This window comes from Balaenoptera borealis (assembly GCF_965194805.1).
Source record: "Balaenoptera borealis genome assembly, chromosome: 15".
Classification (NCBI taxonomy): domain Eukaryota; kingdom Metazoa; phylum Chordata; class Mammalia; order Artiodactyla; family Balaenopteridae; genus Balaenoptera; species Balaenoptera borealis.
This window is the reverse complement of record NC_138871.1, coordinates 85612818-85632201: the sequence shown is the minus strand read 5'-3', so window position 1 is coordinate 85632201 and position 19384 is coordinate 85612818. Positions and strand designations below refer to the sequence as shown.

The 19384-nt window shown below is 45.2% G+C and overlaps 1 protein-coding gene across 11 annotated transcripts in view; it reads left to right on the top strand.

The window, feature by feature from the left end:
* The window catches only part of ASAP2 (ArfGAP with SH3 domain, ankyrin repeat and PH domain 2), a gene marked incomplete at its 5' end in the record, with an annotated part of 159735 nt that overhangs the window by 47852 nt on the left and 92499 nt on the right, over window positions 1-19384 (top strand). For 9 of the 11 annotated variants that reach the window (XR_014235034.1, XM_082357545.1, XM_082357547.1 and 6 more), the window contains one exon: window positions 6067-6139. Coding sequence is in view for 10 of the 11 variants with exons in the window: in XM_082357545.1 (XP_082213671.1) it covers window positions 6067-6139 (73 nt within the window). Of the gene's footprint in view, window positions 1-6066; window positions 6140-7511; window positions 8013-19384 lie in introns of those variants that run through there. The other 2 variants (XM_082357542.1, XM_082357541.1) reach the window with 1 other exon arrangement.

The window sequence follows — 19384 nt, the reverse complement described above, 5'->3', positions numbered from 1 at the left end:
GCCAGATCCTGTATATGTTGATGACCTTATCCTAGGAGGCAGATATTATTATTCCCAATTTATAGATGAAGAAACCGAGTCAGGGAGGTGAAGTAATTTTCTGAGACTTTGCTGCTAGTAAGTGGAGCCTGGCTGAGAACCACATCTGTCCAATTCTAAAGCCAGTGATTTCTAACTTCTGCACTATTCTCCAACAGGACAGCACTGAGGGGCCAGAACTAAGATCCCATTCTGTTGGGTTCTTTTCTTTCTGGTGTCTTCCTGTAGGTGACATCGTGGACTTAGAGATGTGGGTGTTAGGAGGGGATTAGGCGATTGAATGGAACGATGGGTTTTCCCATTTTCATTGCATGCGTTGCTTAAAGTCTCTGGTCACAGTTACGAGATGCATTTTTTGAAAGAATATATAAGACACAAATGTGGCAGCCAGTTGACCGCAGAAAGGCCCCCGTCGAGGGCCCAGTGGGAATGGTGGGGCTCAGTGTGCTAGATGGGGTGAGGATAGGGACATTGCCCACAGAGTGGATGTGGTTGACGGAAGTCTCACTTCGCTCTCCTTGTCTGCGTGTGGGGCTTGGAAAGAAAACGGCCATCTCCAGTCTTCTCTCCCCGGTTTATGTTACCAAAGTGGAGTTCATGTGGCTTGATCCTCGTTTCCTGGGGAAATCAGCCTGGCTTGTGATTACGTTGTCCTCTGGGACTGGGACAGATGTGGAAGGCTGGCCTCGCTCTCAGCTGAAGGTCGCCTTCCCAGCCTCTTCTGCATCACCAGGCCTGCGGTGCCGGATCTGGTGCAGTGCCCGCACCGCCTCCCTCCCACTTCCTGCCAGGGGTGTGTTAGCACCTTCTGGGATAAGGTCCATTCTGTTTGTGATTAGTCTCCTGAGATCTCCCGTTTCCTGCTTGCATCCGAGCTCTCTTGTCAGCCCCAGGGAGCAGAGCACTATGGGAGGGTCGGGGGACCCAGGCCAGGCCCGCCCCCTGCCCCTCGTCTCCCCGGGAACAGGGCACCAGGGCCAGGGAGACTGGGGGTGCCTTTCTTTGCTTCTGGTGGGTTGTAGCCGTTTTGCCAAAATTTGCCTTTCCCTTTTCAGCTCCCCCAGATCTCCCAGTAGCTTCCCCCACCCCCCAATAAAAATCAGGACGTGAAGCATTTTTATAAAGCTGGCATTCACGTCATCTGTTTCCGTTTCTCTACATTAGTGATCTAGCGGGGGCTGTGTTGGGGGCTGACCTCTCCAGGGAGAGGGTCCGTGGGGTGCCTGTGGGTACTTGGTTCTTCAACTTTACTGACCTCAGGGCTCTCCTTTGTTAACATGGGCATTTGTACCTAGTCTGCATTCTTTCTGCACTCCACGTTTTCACGTAGTGTGACCCAGTGGGCGTCAGTGATACTAACAACTGTCTAGACTTGAATCGTAGGAGTGCACTATAGTTTGTGTGGTTATTCTCCTAGGCTAGGCATTTGGGGCTCTTTCCCATTTTTTCTCAGCAACATCTACATCCTTAAACATAAACATAATCTACATCCCTAAACATAATCTAATTTTGTCTATTTTTATTTTAAAAAATTAATTAATTAATTTATTTTTGGCTGCGTTGGGTCTCCGTTGCTGCGCGTGGGCTTTCTCTAGTTGCGGCGAGTGGGGGCTACTCTTCGTTGAGGTGCGCGGGCTTCTCATTGCGGTGGCTTCTCTTGTTGCGGAGCACGGGCTCTAGGTGCGTGGGCTTCAGTAGTTGGGACTCGCGGGCTTAGTTGCTCTGCAGCCTGTGGGATCTTCCCGGACCAGGGATGGAACCCGTGTCCCCTGCATTGGCAGGCAGATTCTTAACCACTGCGCCACCAGGGAAGTCCCATAATTTTGTCTATTTTTTTAAAAAAAAACTTTATGGTATTATAGTGCACGTTTACCTTTGCAACTTGCTTCTTTAATATTTTTGTGAAGTTTCATTTGTGTTCTGGGTGGGTCAAGATTGTTCGTCTCCATTGCTATGTAGCATTCTGTTACGTGAATACACAACAGTTCATCTATTTTTCCATTGACAGGCATTTGGGTTTGTCCAGTTTTCAGCTACTTGGAAGCGTGTCATGAACATCCTTGTATGTATCTTCTGGTGCAAACATTCACGTACTATGAGTAACTTCAATATTATTAGGTAATACCAAAGTGTGTCCGTGTTTGTCCTTAGGCACACGTTTCGCACAGCTGTGATCTAGCTTGGCTATTTATTTGATCTTAATTCTTCATGACACCTGCTGTTCTCTGGGCCTCTGCTTTATTCCCAGGAGGAGGTCGATCCATTATTGCTCTCACTTTAAACCGAGCCTGCAGGCCACAGTGCATTTCTGTGCTTCCCAAAAGTGGTCTGGAAATATTTGACACTGTCGTTAACATTCTCTGTTACTTCAAAAGTTAAGTCAAATGTGCGCTGAGGCAAAGCCACCATCTAAATATCTGTATGACTCTTTCTTGGTAAAGCTGTCCTTGGGGCACAGGTCTAGGCATTGTTTTGTTTTGTTATTTGGTTTTCCGTCCTTCAGATATGTCATTTCTTCTCCAGTTGGCCTTTCATGAAAGGAACGAGGGGAGAGGAGATGGGACAGGCATGGGTCATGGCCCAAATGGGGAGGCCTGTGGTCTGCTGTCCTCTTGTCCCCTCCAGGGCAGAATCTCTGGGTTCCAAGAATAAGCCAGGCCCTTCCCACCCTTGCTGGCTCAAATTGTGACCTTAGGGTGCTGGGGACCAAGCTGGCCCTGTGTTGTCGCCTCTAGTTCAGGGCAGGAGCAGCAGGGCCGGCTGACGGTGCAGGAGAGACGTTTGTGTGGATCCTCAGGTCAAGGGTCAGCAGACTTTGTCTGCAAAGGGCCAGATAGTAAATATTTTAGGCTTTGTGGGCCTAAAATATTTAGGATTTTCAGGCCTAGAGGCAAAATTGAGGCAAAATTATGTACATCCTTACATAATAAGAGAGAAAAGAAATTTCCACAAAAAAATTTTTTTAATGAAAATTAAAATATAATAATAATGATAGTAATGGAGTGTAATTTTTTTGGTAATGCAGGTCTACTAAGAAGAGTGGAATTTTTTTTTAATATCTTTATTGGAGTATAATTGCTTTACAATATTGTGTTAGTTTCTGCTGTAAAACAAAGTGAATCAGCCATACGCATACGTATATCCCCATATCCCCTCCCTCCCCTCTAGGTGGTCTCAAAGCATGGAGCTGATCTCCCTGTGCTATGCAGCTGCTTCCCACTAGCTATCTATTTTACATTTGGTAGTGTATAGATGTCAATATTACTCTCTCACTTCGTCCCAGCTTACGCTTCCCCCTCCCTGTGTCCTCAAGTCCATTCTCTACGTCTGCGTCTTTATTCCTGTCCTGCCCCTAGGTTCTTCAGAACCATTTTTTTCTTTTTTTAGATTCCATATATATGTGTTAGCATACGGTATTTGTTTTTCTCTTTCTGACTTACTTCACTCTATGTGACAGACTCTAGGTCCATAGAAGAGTGGAATTCTTTCTGGGGGGATAACATTTCTCTCTCTCTTTTCATTATTTATGTGTTTATTTGAAGTATAGTTGATGTACGAACCTTTCTCTTAATTGGTTGTTCAGAGTTAGTATTCTTCATCACCCCATCATCACATGGATTGGAAATATTCATCTGTACAGATCCTTAGTGCATGACTGCATGAAAACAGGGCGAGGGACAGAAGTGGCGTGTGGACCCTGGATGCTCAAGATTCATCTCAGACAGACTGCAGTTTTGGCCCCGTGGGCCAGCATCAGGACGTAGGTGCCTCCGTGCCAGATGGAGGTCCCTGTAGGGCCCTGGGAGCAAAGACTAAGGCAGCCCTCCAAAGGGAGACAGGCGTGTCGCACGGGGGGAAGAGGGAACGGACCCCCTAGGTGCTACCAGTGCTTTACGGGGTAGCCCTGGGGGATGGCACACAGAGGGATGCAGGTACAGAGGAGAAGCATAAAGCGGGGTGTGCTTAGAAACAGTACATGGGATGTGGCCGGAGCTCTTGAGAAAGGTAGCCAGGCTGAGGAGCTGGCTAATAAATTTTTATTACATTTTAATTTTACTCTAAATTTTACTCTAAATATTCCTCTGTGGCCAGTGGCTACCATCCTGGACAGCACGGGTCTGAAAAGGAAAAGTGTGAGCGTCCCCCCAGGCAGGCCGTCCTTTCCCACGCTGCACAGGATCCCAGACCAGCCGTGGACTTGGAGGAGAGCTGCTTTCATGAATAAATAAGAACCGTGGCTATTAATATAACAGTTTAGGGGATCAAAAGAGATGCTCTTAAAGTGGTTGAAGACAGTTGTTTATTTTCCTCTGAAATATCTGTGACAGATCCCTACAGCCTTGTTTATGTGATGAATTTACTCTCTGAAATTTGCTTTGTAAACTAAAGGTCAGCTGTGGTCTAGCTCCTCAGAATTAATGAGGGTTTTGGCCAGACTTAGGCTTTTGCGTAGTTCCTACTTAGGGCCGTATTGTCTATTAGATTTTTGCTTGTTTACAGTTGTTACACACAAATTCTGGTTGTAGTTGCAGCTTTTTTTTCCTTCTCCTAAGCTTTCTGGTTATAGTTGCAGCTTTTTTTCCTTCTCCTAAGTTTAGGTAGATTTTGGAGAGGGCAGGGTGTGGGTGAGTGCATGTTCTGGTTGGAAGTCTCAGCCTGATTGGTAGAAACTTTTGGTTCCTTGAGACTCTCAAGTTTTATTATTTTTGTTCTAAAATTCCCATGCTGTTTTTATATATAATTGACAGAGACTTTTTCCAGCGTTCAGTCTTAATCATTTTAACTTCTCCTGACCAAGTTCAACCTTAATTATCTGTAAATATGCACCGTAATGCACTGTTTTTGAGTGGCAAGGTAATTGCTTTTCCCTCTTGTAATTTTAATTAAAAATCACCTCTGCCGCCCACCTCACCTGTACTTCTCAGGTCCTCATAATAGACTAGAAAAGCAACAGTTAGTGTTCATCTCCTCTTTCCTGAGTTCAGGAAACAGTGCGTGCCTTTAATGACAAGGGTACAGTTTCCATCTGGTGGCATTTTTACAAGGCTTCCTGCAGTGAATGATCAGGGAGGGGTGTGCCCCACAGTGTAACCTGGGAGGGAATTTGTCAGAGTTCAGCTGTGTGATAAAGGGCATTTCCTCCGCCTCGGCCTTCCACACTGAGGCATCTGACTACCCCCAGTTCCCATTTCTCTCAGCACAGCTGAGCCAGACCCCTGTGGACAGAAGATTACTCTGTCATCTGTGGGAGGGCCGGCAGCTGGAGTACTAAAACCTGGTTGAGAGTGGCAGAGTAGATCTCGGAGGCCACTCCCTGACTTTTCCAGCGTGTCTGCTGCCCTGTGTCGAGCTTCCGTCTGTGGGTCCCGGCCGGGCCCTCACCTCTGGGTAGGCTTTCCCTGAATCCACTTCCTGCCTGCCCCGTTGTTCTCACTGGGGCCTGCATGACCCTCACCTCCCCCCTGCTAAGAGGAAGAAGCTTTCAGTGGCTGCCCCTTGTTTTCTGGGCTCAGCAGGGACAACCGTTGTCTGGATTGGGGTCCTGCCGGTCTTGCTAGTCTCATGGTCATTTTCTGAGCTGCGTTTTGAGTCCTGTTCTCTGCCAGGCTCTCTGCTGGGTGCTGAGGATACAGTGGCGAACAGGTGTGTGCCTTTAGAGGAGAACGTTAGGAAGTGTGTCTGTTTGATTATGCGGGGGACGGGCCCCGGCAGGCCGGCACACCCGCAGGGCTCGCTGGTTCACAGGGAGAACTGAGGGTTGGTCCAGGTTAACTCGCTTCACCGCAGAAGGCTGGTGTCCAGCAGGCAGTGAGGGCAGAGGTGGCTCGGGGGCTTCAGGTGGATGGGGCACGTGACAAGGTGGTGGCTTTTAGGGACCACGTGCTCCATCTTCATTCCCACCACACTGAGCACCAGTCCCACGGAGGCAACCCCAGAGGGGCCTCCACATGGCGCTCCTGTGGCCGCTCTCTGAAGCTGTGGTCTAAGCTCAAGCATGTTTTAATGAATACATTCTCTGTTTTTTAGGCTTTGGACGTGGACCGGATGGTTCTTTACAAAATGAAGAAATCCGTGAAAGCAATAAACATCTCTGGGCTGGGTGAGTATGCATCCTTTCCTGGGGGCTTCTTTGTGGAAAATTTTTTATTTGCAGTCCTGATATCATAATGTTAATCAACCATTAATGAATAATCAACCAAACTCCTTTTCCTGGGCATACAAACTAGAGAGGTGAGTTGGGATGTGTAAATTTTAGGAGCACGGGTGCTTCCGGTTCTCTGAAGTGCAGCTGAGGCTCGCGTGATGGCCCTGCATGGACCAGCTTTGTCAGGCTGGCTAAGAAGGGTGGACTCATTTCTGCCTCTGTTCTTTGGTTTGTGCTATTAATTATGCCAGATGCCCTTTCCATATCTCTCTTATCCAATTCTTGCCTTTCTTGTCTGGGAAGAAAATTAATAAGTATAAAAACATGATCAACTACTCAAAGTAATATTTGATCTAGACTTATATAAACAGGTTAAAAACAAAAAACACTGCAACTTCTGACCCAAAGATGACGGACTGCACGTGTGTGGCAGGTCTGCTCCCTGCACAAAACGTTACTAATGATAGAAAGTACTTTTTAAAAGTCATTAAGTGACTATAAAGTTTCACTCAGAAATGAGGAAGTGGCAGCCTTAGGGGACTAGTGGTGGTGAGGAGTCTTGGAGAGATTGGAGCAGGGCTTGCAGATAGAAGGCTGCGTGGTGGGAGACACGCCACTGCTGAGGGTGGCAGGTACACCGGGGGCTGCCTGTGGAGGGCGGCTTGGGAGGAGGAGGGGCCCAGGCGCTGGATAGCTCTACGTTGTCCCCTTCACCCTCGTGGTGTCTCCCTTCAGTGAGAGTAGTAATCGGAGCGGAAGGACTGGGAACGCCCCAGGTGGCTGTGATGTCAGGAGGGACGTGCGACCTTCTGGAGGTACATGTCCCACCCGACACCCCCGTCCCCAACTAAAGCGCAATTCACCCTTGAACAAGGCTGGTTTGAACTGCACGAGTCCACCTATACGTGGATATTTTTCAAAAGCAAATACTAACAGGGTCCATGGTTGGTTGAACCCGCGGATGTGGAGGAACCGCGGACATAGAGGGCTGACTATGAATTATACCCTGATTAATCCCCGCCTTGTTCAAGAGTCACCTGTAGTGTGAGCACAACTCCAGTAGCTGCTTTGCCTCTCCTCCAGGGAGGGCTGTGCAAAGCAAGATAATGAAGGGTCTAGTAGGAGATTTCAGCTACAAAGATGATATTACAATCAAGAATTGCCAAGTATATCTAGGAACAGATTTGGCAAAAGATATGCAAGAACCTGACATTGAAAACATACAAAACTACTGCTGACAGAAACTAAAGAAGACCTAAATAAACGGAGAGGTATATGGTATATGTGGGTTAGAAGACAATATTGATAAGAGGTCATTTCTCCCCAGATTGATGTCAAGATTCACCACAATCCTAATCAAAATGTCAGCAGGGGTGCTGACAAGCTGATTCTAAAACTTAACAAATGCTGCTGGAACAGCTGAATATCTACGTGAGAACAAATGAGCCACAACCCTCTCTCATCCCTTATACAAAAATTAATTTGAAATGGATCACAGATTTAAATGTAAAAGCTAAACCTATGGGGCTTCCCTGGTGGCGCAGTGGTTGAGAATCTGCCTGCCAATGCAGGGGACACGGGTTCGAGCCCTGGTCTGGGAAGATCCCACATGCCGGGGAGCAACTGGGCCCGTGAGCCACAACTACTGAGCCTGCGCGTCTGGAGCCTGTGCTCTGCAACAGGAGAGGCCGCGATAGTGAGAGGCCCGCACACCGCAATGAAGAGTGACCCCCGCTTGCCGCAACTAGAGAAAGCCCTCGCACAGAAATGAAGACCCAACACAGCTAAAATAAATAAATAAATAAATTTATTAAAAAAAAAAAAAAAAGCTAAACCTATGAAACTTCTTGAAGAACAATTAGGAGAATATCTTTGCAGCCTGGGGTAGGCAAAGGTTTCTTGGGTAGGACAAAGAAAAAATAAACATAGAAGGAAAAAATGGATAGACCTCATTAAAATGAAAATCTCACTCACTCAGAGATAGTATCAAGAATAGCCTAACATTTGAAGAACCCCCAAATCAAGAAACTGAAGAACTCATACTTGAGGAAACAGATTTAATAAGGCAATCAGAGCAAGACTGAAAACTAAAATTTGCTAAATGGCAGGCTACACACATAGGAAGAAGGAATTAGTGAGGCCCCATGTTGCCTGAACTCAAGGAGTTAAATGGATGGACAGTGTAAAATAAAAATTAAGAGCCAATGAGAATAGATTCAGAGGGGTCAATATTAGCATCCACCTAAAAGGAGTTCCAGAAGAGGGAAAAGAGAGTGGAAAGGGGGGAATTTTTTTTTTTTAATGATAGCTGAAAAAAATCCCTGGAACTAAAGAAAGATTTCAGATCTCAAATTTAAAGAGTCCACTGAATTCTAAGCAAAACAAATTTTATATATGTGTGTGTGTGCACATGTGTGTGTGTACTATGTCCATGTGTATGTATATTTATGTATGGGTGGGTATGTGTGCATATCTCAAGACATGTCCTACTGTCTTGACATCAGGTATAAAGAGAAAATTAAAGATTTACCCAAGATGGGGAGAAAAGCATATCTGTAGGAAAAAATATTTGGGGAAAATATGCTAAAAAATGATTGTTTCAGAGTTTTGACTTTATAGATATTTTTCTTCCCTTTATTTTGCGTATTTTATATATGGCAATTACATTGATGTTAATATGATTAGACAGGTATTAATTTGTTTATGACAAGTACCAAGTGAATGTGAAATAAGTTTGGGAAGGCAAAGAAGAGAAGGGAGTTAATTTGTTCTTGACTGGGCTAGTTCCCAACTAAGTGTGAAAGCTTTCTGGACCTGGAGTTTGTGGTGCTGGCTGTCATACCCTGGAAGAAGTTACTTAGCGCTTTTTTTTTTTTTTTAAATGGATTAAAAAATGTCATACTTGTGCAATGGAATACTGTATAGAATGAAAATGAATTAACTATAAGTATATGCAACCACATAGGTGAATGTCACAGATAAAATATTGAGCAAAAGGATACACACTGTGTGTTTGAATAGATACAGATATAGATATAGAAATACATATAGATTTCAAAAATCTCCGAAACTATTCTTTTTTTTTTTTTTCCAAATATGGTAGTGGTTTTACAACTATCCTTTCAATCTGGAATGAGTCAGTATTGCACCAGGCAGCTGGGGAGGGGGGGGGCGGCGGTGTTGATTTCATTCCCTTTACTATCTGAATGTCTTTTGGAGAGAAAGAGACTGAATAACATTTGTGGACCAGGAAGTTTTTTTTTTTTTAATTAATTAATTAATTTATTTATTTATTTATTTTTGGCCGTGTTGGGTCTTCATTTCTGTGCGAGGGCTTTCTCCAGTTGCGGCGAGCGGGGGCCACTCTTCATCGCGGTGCGCGGGCCTCTCACTATCGCGGCCCCTCCCGTTGCGGAGCACAAGCTCCAGACGCGCACGCTCAGTAGCTGTGGCTCACGGGCCTAGTTGCTCCGCGGCACGTGGGATCTTCCCAGACCAGGGCTCGAACCCGTGTCCCCTGCATTGGCAGGCAGATTCCCAACCACTGCGCCACCAGGGAAGCCCCCAAAACTATTCTTTTTTTTTCACACATACACACTGTATTTTATTTTTACAAGAGATAAATAGACTGACACCAAGCATTGTAAAGGCATGACCACAACAAAAGCAACAATGATTGCAATTACCAAGCACGAAACACACTCATACTATGTCATAATATTGACATTCAGTCCAATAATCCTCCACTGTAACAGCTCCTTTACTTTGCAGTGAAAATTGATTTGTATATTTTTTGCCTCTGGGTCCTTGTGGGATTTTTTTATTATTATTATTCAAACAGAAAGTCACAAAAATTATAATCATCCTCATCAGTTCACTCCCATGTAATTAATTTTTTTTTTCATCTTGATCTTTTGTTAGCACTTTTATGAATTCATCGGTTTTCCATTAGAGTTCTGAAAATGCTTATTCATTCAGTTCAGCAGTATAGTTAGTTACCAGAAACCTGTACTTGTCAGAGTCTTTTCCATGAATCCTTGAAGATGAAACCCTTTTATAGGAACGTTTTTGCAAAAGCATCAGAGTACACCCAGAACTGTCTGTAAATGACAAAAGACTTAAAAATGACCACGGTTAAAGATTTGATAAAAGTTCATAATAATGCAATTGACAAGGAAATTTAGTTATTTCTGAGATATACATTTTATAGTAATAACTAGAATTATAACTTATAACATTATACCAGAACATATAAGATTTTTAGAAATTTCATGTAATGTCTGAAACATTTATATTAACGTTATTTCCTACTTAACGTCTTTTAGCCCTGGTTTCCTTGTCTGAAAAACAGTCATTTAGGTTAGAATAGGGATCAATGGTTCTCAGCCAGGGTGATTTGTCCCAGTGTGGTTATTAACAGCTGAAGAGTGTGTGTGTGTGTGTGTATGTGTGTGTGTGTATATGTGGGTGTGTATATGTATGTATGTGGGTGTGTATATGTATGTATGTGGGTGTGTATATGTATGTATGTGGGTGTGTATATGTATGTGTGTGTGTGCACGCGCTAGAGGCCAGGGATGCTGCTGAAGGTCTTGTGATGAACAGGACAGCCCCCAACAAAGAATTATCTGGCCCCAAATGTCAGTAATGCCAAGGTTGAGAAACCCACATCTAGATGTTCTTCAAAGTCCTCTGCAGTTTTTTTAAATTTTTATTTTATTGAAGTGTAGTTGATTTACAATGTTGTGTTAAATTCTGCTGTACAGCAAAGTGATTCAGTTATACATATATATATATTCTTTTCCATTATGGTTTATCACAGGATATTGAATACAGTTCCCTGTGCTATACAGTAGGACCTTGTTGTTTATCCTCTACAGTTTTTTAAAAACAAGTGACAAAACAAAAACAAAAACCGCCACCATGCTTAGCTTGCCAGTACATAGATATTAACTGATTACCTGACAACCACTGATTTTGTGAAAGAAGGAAATAGAGTCAGTTTTCAGTGACTAACACCTAACTGGAAGTAAATGTGTAGGGAAATTTTTATGAATTTTTTTTCTATTTAAAAGTAAATATCAAAGACAAGAGTATAAAACTCCCTCCGCTTAATACAGCACTGAGATTTGCTGAAACGGGTGTTGCAGTATCCGAAAAGGCGGTCACCCCCGGGAAAAGCTCTTTTCCTGGATAAAGTGGGAGGTGGACAAGGGGAATAGTGATTGTTTCATGTTTTTGAACACTTCCTGCGTACCTTGGGCTTTCTGTACCTTATGCTCATCTTTACAGCAAGTCGTTGTAAAGACTTGTTCTCGGTTTACAAAGGGGAACCTGAGGGCAGAGGGTTGCAGGTGTTCTCTGATGCTCCTGGAGCTCAGCTTCCTGCCGGGCAGGGCTGAGGTCAGCGGCCGCCCTGCTGCGAGGCCCCCACTGTGCTGGCACTGACGGGCTGTCCTCAAGGCGTCGAGAAACCACCAAGAGAGGGATGCTCAGTTTTGTTGACAAACAGCAGATTTCAACAAGGATCTTAAGAGATTTCTTTTTTATTGTGTTCACTTGGGCTTTTTGAGTTCATAATTTAAGGCTTGTATAAAAGGGATATTTCATATTCGACCAGGTTCAAAAGTGATCTTAAAACCCTATGTTGAGAAGTGGTTCTGATCAGAAATAAAATGAAGTCACGTGTAAACACTGGCTATGTGACTGCCGCCAGCCTTGAGGAAGGACTTGAGTGTCTCCCGAGGCTGGCCGGGCACCCGGAAGGGGAAGTTTTCAGCAAACAAGCATCAGAAGGGGAAGGTGTAAACACTTTGGTGTCAGGAAGCTGGCCTTTACGAATTTAACACCACTCGTGGCTAATCTGCATTTCTGACCTGTATTGCTGAGCGTGTGCCATAAACCTCATTTCTTTACCTGCCCCAGAGTCATTTTCTAAAACACAACTCAGCGGTGTTGCTTCTCTGCTCACAACTCTGGAGTGTTTCTTGTCCACATTGATGTTCGTGACGTCCTAGAGCCTGGGAGAGATGGGGAAGGCCTCTGGGGGCTCTGGAATTTTAGGGAAATTGGACTAAAGCACGGGTAACAGGTTTTTCTTCCTGCAGGCCTAGCCAAAGACTTTAATATGCTAAAGTGAATTGTGAGGAAATTGGCCTTAACCTTTTCCAAATTACTTTGTCTGTGAAACTACTACCGCATCCCTTAACTGCTCCCACTGCGAGCCTCGGGTTAGTAAACACGGCAGAAGACCAGATTTGGTCCCAGCTCCTTGCATCACCTGGGCCCAGGCTACCTGTGCAGAGTCCCTCCCAACTCTCTGCGCCCTTCTTTGATACGACTTGCCTTTTGCCCCAACGTGCCACGTTTCGTGTCCTCTTCCCTCTGCACATGCTTTTCTGTCTGCTTGAAGTGGCATTTTGCTGCTTGATTGGAGGAAACTGAGGCTTCAGGAAGTTGAGACGTTTGCTCTGGAATTTTAACATGGCATTTTGGACACCAGCCTGTGTCCTTTCTGAGGTATCACACACAGCAGGCTGACCGTCAGCCTGACCTTGCAGGGGGCCTCTTTTACCCATCTTTATATCATGCCAAGTTTGAGTTATTATAAGGCTGTGAATCTGAAATTTTTTTTTTTAAGCCAGAATCCTGATCCTGAAGTCTTTATATCAGAACAAGTGTTGTCTCCTTCAAAACAGTCACCTGAGGAAACCCTGTACCTACTCCTGTGAGTTGCTGACATCGTTCACAGCATTTTGGATCTCTTCTCTAGAACTGCTTTTAGTAGCACATTCTTTTGAATATATTTAGTGGGGGAATTTAAGGATAGATTAAACTTTTTTAGAACTAGATGTCGGAAATGAGCCAGGCATATTCAGTAAGGGATTGAGCTGCTGGCGACCACAGTCGGTTAGGAGCGCCGTAACTGCCATCCTTCTGGCTCTGACTGCCGTAAGTTCCAGGAGAAGTCCCCGTAGTGGTTCCATCATTAGAGTGTTCAACATCCTTAGGCGACTGCTTGCATAGGAAGAACACTTGTTTTATGCATTATTAAAAGAACAGTGAAAATAATTTAGTACTTATGCCTCACACTGCTGTGTACTTTTTCCTGTCTCATGTTCCTTAATTTACGTGCCAGCAGGACTTTTCTGCCGAGTGTCCTGATTGGCCATGGGCTGGCCCCAGCTGACCTCTAAGTGATTCCCTGCTCTCCGCGGTCTCTCTCTGCTCCAGGCTGACCGGGGGCTCCCTGGTGCACGAGCGTGTCACAGCCGTATGTGTGTCTTTCACACAGTCTCCCATCTGGCCCTGCTCCTGGTCTGTACCCACGCGCGCCTGTCCCAGGCGCCTGTTGAAGGCCTGCCCAGCTGTCTCCATCAAGCTGAGACTTGACGCGGTGTCAGCCTCCTTTAACTCTGGGTATTATTAGTTTTCTGTGACTGCTGTAACAGATTACCACCAACGGAGCGCCTTCAGGTGACACCGATTCACCTACAGCTCTGGAGGTCAGAAGTCCAAACTGGCCTCACTGGGCTGAAATCAAGGTGTTGACTGGCTTCCTGGAAGCAAGGAGGTTTCCCTGCCCCTTCCAGCTTCTAGAGGCCCCTGAGTTCCTCGGATAGGGGCCTCCTTCCATCTTCAAAGCCAGCAATGGCTGGTGGAGTCTTTCTCACGCTCCATCACTCTGACGCTGTCTTAGTCTGCATGGGCTGCCATAACAGTACCACAGCCTGGGGGGCTTAAACCACAGATGTTTGTCTCACAGTGCTGGAGGCTGCAAGTCCGAGATCAGGGTGCCGGCTCGCTCTTGTTCTGGTGAAGGCTCTCTCCCTGGCCTGCAGAGAGCCGCCTTCTCACTGTGTCCCCACGTGGTGGAGGAAGAGAGACAGACAGAGACAGAGAGCGTAGGCATGCTAGAGTGAGCCGGCTCTGGACACTAATCCTATCTTGAGGGCCCTACCCTCTTAAGCACATCTAAACTTTATTATCTCCCAAAGGCCCACCCCCCAAATACCATCATACTGGGGGTTAAGGCTTCAACGTATGAATTTGGTTGGGGGGAGGAGGGGAATGACACACAGTTTAGTCCCTAGCAGACACTGACTCTTCTGCTTCCCTCTTCCACATCCAAGGACCTGTGATTACATTGGGCCCACCCAATGATCCAGGATAATCTTCCCATCTCCAGTTGAGCTGATTAACAACTTGAATTCCATCTGCAACCTCAGATGGCATAATATCCCTGCCTCCAGGGATTAGGAGTGGACATCTTTGTCGGGGAGGGGACAGTATTCTGCTGAACCCAGTTCCCCTCTGAATTGTGAGTTTTGAGGTTGAATCAGTTTTGATTTTTCTTTCAGCCAAAACTGAAAGAGTATCTAATATGCAGACTCTGTTCTCTCTTTAAATCTTGCTCTTTATAAATAGTTTTATGTCTGTTGGTCTTTGCCCCCCAGTTCGATGACAAGCCCTGAGGTCCGTGACCCGTTCTGAAAGGCGTTGTGGTTTAGGATACAGAGCACATGGGTGTTAAGATCCAGGAGCCCTGGGGTCAAAGCTGGTGGTGCCGCTCAGAAAGTCTGTGACACTGGGGAAGTTGTTTATCTTTCTGAGCCTCAGTTTCCTCATAGGTAAAAGGAGAATGTTAATATTTCATAGGCTTGTTAGTGACGAGTAACTGAGATAACATGAAAAAGTGACAGATGTGGTTCTGGACACATGAACAGCGTGACAGCTGCAAATGTACCTCCTGTGTGTCCCTGCAGTGGTCAGCACAGAGGCCGGCAGACACACAGTACGTGTCAGTAATATTCATTTGTATGTTACTACGTTTCTGCTGTAAGTTCTTACACTCTCGTCTTAGTGTAGGAGAGAGATCGACTTAAAATTTTAGGGGTGAACAGGATTTATACAGTTATAAATGTATGTAGAAGGGGCGGGGGAGTGGTTGCGATGACTTGGAGCAGCCAGCTATGTTATTTACAGCCTGTGAGCTAAGAATGGTTTCTAGCATCTTAGCACATATATACCCAATAACCTCAGTATTGCCTCTTGGCGCCTACAAAAGCCTTTAATATCTCTCTCTTGCTTTTAGGAAAAGTTTGCCAACCCCCGTTTTAGAGTTGCGGTTCTGAAACTTGAGAGCGCCCCAGAGTCCCTTGGAGATCTTGTTAAAACACAGATTGCTGGTCTCTACCCTCAGAGTTTCCGGCTCAGTAGGTCCAGGATGGAGCCTGAGTATTTGCTAGTTGAATAAGTTCCCAGGCGATGCTGAAGCTGCTGGTCTTGAAAATACCGCCTTAGACACCCCTGCCACCCCCCGCCACTTTAAACATTGGACTGAGCCAAAAGGTTATCAGTATGTTCCCAGTATAGGCAAAACAATACTTTTCTTACACAATAGCAAGTATACTATGTTTGCTCCCAGTTTTCAAAAGGATAACAACACAGCTAGATGTATTTTCTAGAACGTCTTGTGTACAGGTTTGCAAAAGCAGTTATGATGATGATTTGTTGAGAAACTGTTTCTACAGTAATTTTTCCCACTTACAGTAGACTGTTATCTGACCTCTTTAAAAAAAAAAAAAACAAACAAAAAAACCAGTTCATATTTATTCTAATACTGTTCTTAGTCTAAACTTTCCCAATCTCTGTCTCAGCTCCTAGGTGGTTTTTTTTCCCCCCAGGAAGTTGATGCTAACATTTTTCAGCTATTTGACATATCAGTGGGTGGAAAAATTCATCTTTATCAAGAAGGAAGCAACAAAAGACTTTGATTTTCACTTCTCTAGAATTACTGTATCTTAAAGACTTGGTGGAGCTATTCTTACCGAGAGTGGGATATCCCTTCTTTACCCTTTTTTAGAGAAATTGGCACATCCTAGAAATGAAAAATACAAAGAAAGAAATGCTAATTTTCCCTCAAACCCTTACCATCTTCTACCTACAAAAGAAAATGAGAATTTTTGTGTGTGTTTCTCCCTGTTGTTTGCAATGCTAATTAGAATGTGGCTATTAAATTAACACAGAATTGTTTCTATGACCATATAATAATTAGGATAGAGCAGTTCAGAAGAAATGTATGTAATTGTTTAGGAAGTGAAATTTCATTGTGCGTTAAGAAGGTACTGTATCTGGGGCTTCCCTGGTGGCGCAGTGGTTGAGAGTCTGCCTGCCAATGCAGGGGACACGGGTTCGAGCCCTGGTCTGGGAAGATCCCACGTGCTGCGGAGCAGCTGGGCCTGTGAGCCACAATTACTGAGCCTGCGCGTCTGGAGCCTGTGCTCTGCAACAAGAGAGGCCGCGATAATGAGAGGCCCGCGCACCGCGATGAAGTGGCCCCCGCTCGCCGCAACTAGAGAAAGCCCTCGCACAGAAACGAAGACCCAACACAGACAAGAATAAATAAATAAATTAATTAATTTAAAAAAAAAAAGAAGGTACTATATCTGGCATGATTTCCCACCTGTTACATAAGAAAATAACTAAATTATAATCCTCAGTGTTTGTCAAGAATAAAGTGAAACTGGTATTGGCCGTGCACATCAAGAAAGATAAAATCTTTATTGGGGATGCTCATTGCGTTGTTGCATTGCTTATCAGAGTGACAAACTGAAAGCCTCCTATAACTAAATTAGAATATAGCCACTTGATGGAATTATGGTTATGTAGCAACATGAAGAGAAATGCTTATGATGAAGTCTTCAGACAATAAAACTGAGGATACAAAGGATGTGTTTACCATATCTGTGATTAAAAAAAGAATAGATTGTAACAAATGATGATAAAGCAAGTACATCTGTATTGATGTACTTTCATAAATTTAAGAGTGGAAACATAATAATAAAAATCTGACACTCATATGAAGTGTTGATTATAGGCCAAGCACTGTGCTAATAAATAAATACATAAGTTTAATCCTCACACCAACTCTGTGAGTTAGGTACTATCAATAACTCCATTTACAGACGAGGTCGGTGAGGCACAGAGGAGTAATTGACCCAGGGCTGTCTAGCTGGCAGTTAGAGGAGCTGAGACTCAAAACCAGATTTGCTTCCCAGTCTCTGCTTGTGACCACAGCACCACACTGCCTGGATGTGAGCGGGGGTGCGCGGGGGAGAAACACCGAGCAGTAACGCCATAGGAGCGTCTTGGCTGTCATATGGCTGATGAAAAAGCTCCAGGTGGTTTTGCTCGGTCACAAGTTCAGTGAGAGCCAGTACATGACAGGTGTGCCAAAGGTGAGCACAGGTGACCTTAGGGAAGTATGTAGTGCTGCTAAAACAGGTAGTTAGTTGTGCCACTATTGTGATGTAAGAGCAGGATTTTAGGAGGAAGCTCATGTTAGAGCTGGAAACCTTGTGGTAGGAGGGGTGTTGGAAGGATCTAGGACGTCTTTGCTCGGGGAGGGTGGGAGAAGGCGCATCTGAAGGCTTTTCTCTGGAATGAGGAAGTGAAACGTGTTATCTGTTCCTCTCTCCTGGGTAGTTTCATGAGAGTGGGTTTTGACTCAGATCTGAGGGAGAAGTTAGCTGGGGGAGCAGCCCCAGCGGTGAGCTGGTCGTCGGAAGGGTTCCGGCAGAGGGCTGGTTGGTGGCCCTCTGTCTCTAGGGAAGTTGCAGGGGGAGGTGGGGACGTGGACTCGGAGACCTTGAGATGTCTTCCAGTGATGAGACTCTGAGATTCTAGTTGTCTCTTCTCTGATGGCTAAGGATAGTGATTGGAATTTAGAAGGCTTATTTGTGGAATCCCGGCAGCTGTGATCAACATATTAATCGTGGAAGGATAGCTCATCCAAAGGAACACTGAGATTTGTGACTTAATGTCCCAAGTATTAACTTGAATCATATGTGGTTCGTACATAATCAAATATGATCATACTTAATTAAATGTGATTAACATGGTCATCGTATTTTTTGGTAGGGGATTTATGCTCATCTAGGCTAGGGCTTTTTACCTGGTGTGTTGGGTCTATGGACAGGCCTAAAGGGTCCTTGTATCCCAGAAATTGTATAAAAAATTATGTAAAGATACCTTTTCCTGAAAAGATAATCCACAGCGTTCTTCTCATTTTTATTGTTGTCTGCGATAATGAGACGATTAAAGAACCACTGATGTAGCCAAACCCCCATGGTTTGTGGATGGAGATACCATCACAGAGTTGGCTATCTGCCTTACTGTAAAACACTGACTACGTTATTCAGCAGATATGTTTGAACGTGTTTCCTCATCTGTAAAATCCTGCGGAGTGGTGGGGAAGATGAAGGAGACTCTGTAAGTGGGTGAAGTCTCCCCTCCATGAATGGCTGTCGTTACATGGGCTTTGAGACCACTGATTTTCCAGGGGCTCCTTGTCCCTGAGGCCACAGGAGTCACTTCTCTCCTGGTCTGCTGTGCTCTCCGTGGAGGTGGGCTGGGGGCGCCTGCTGTAAGTGATGGGAATTATATCCCTCAGGTACAGTGAGGTAAAAACAGAGGGGAAAAGGCTGAGCACAACTTGCAGTGGCCACACGCACGTCCTGTAACGTAGCTCATCAGATGGCTTTGCCGACAAAGGGCGTCAGTGTGATCGATGTAAAGTTTCCAATCGCTGGTGGTACACCTCCAGCAGATGTTGACTCACCTCCCTGTTGTGCCTGCCCGGCCTCTGGGGATTCCTGGCTCACGGGGGGCCCTGCCAGTTCATTAGCAGGAGCCCCTGTCTCCTCTGACTTGAAGGAGCTCCTTGGGTAAGGCGAGTTGGGTGAGGCAAGCAGCTGGCAGCCCAGTTTTAATCTCATCCTCTGCTGGATTCTGAAGGAAAATTCCTGTAAGTTTCTCCTCTGAGAAGCCTTTCCTGTCAGCAGGCCCCAGAAAATGTCCTCTTTTCCACCTCCTGTAATGTATACCACGTGGATTGTTATTGCATGTTTATCTTCGTCTTGCTAAATTGTGCGTTGGCTGGTACCAAGCCTGGTTCATCTCTGTCCCCTCCAGTTTCACTTTTCTTAAATGCAAGTCTTATCCTGTCAGTTTGCAACCTTTTGGGGGCGCCTGGGATGAAGTCCTTCCCCTGGCCCCCTCCTGCCTCTCCAGCCACGTCATCTTTGGACTCTCCCCGTGCTCTGGCCATACCAGGCACCCCGAATTCCTCCAGGGTCATCCTCGTTACAACCTGTCTTTGCGCCAAATTGATTGGTGTGTGCGTCTCTGTCATTGGAA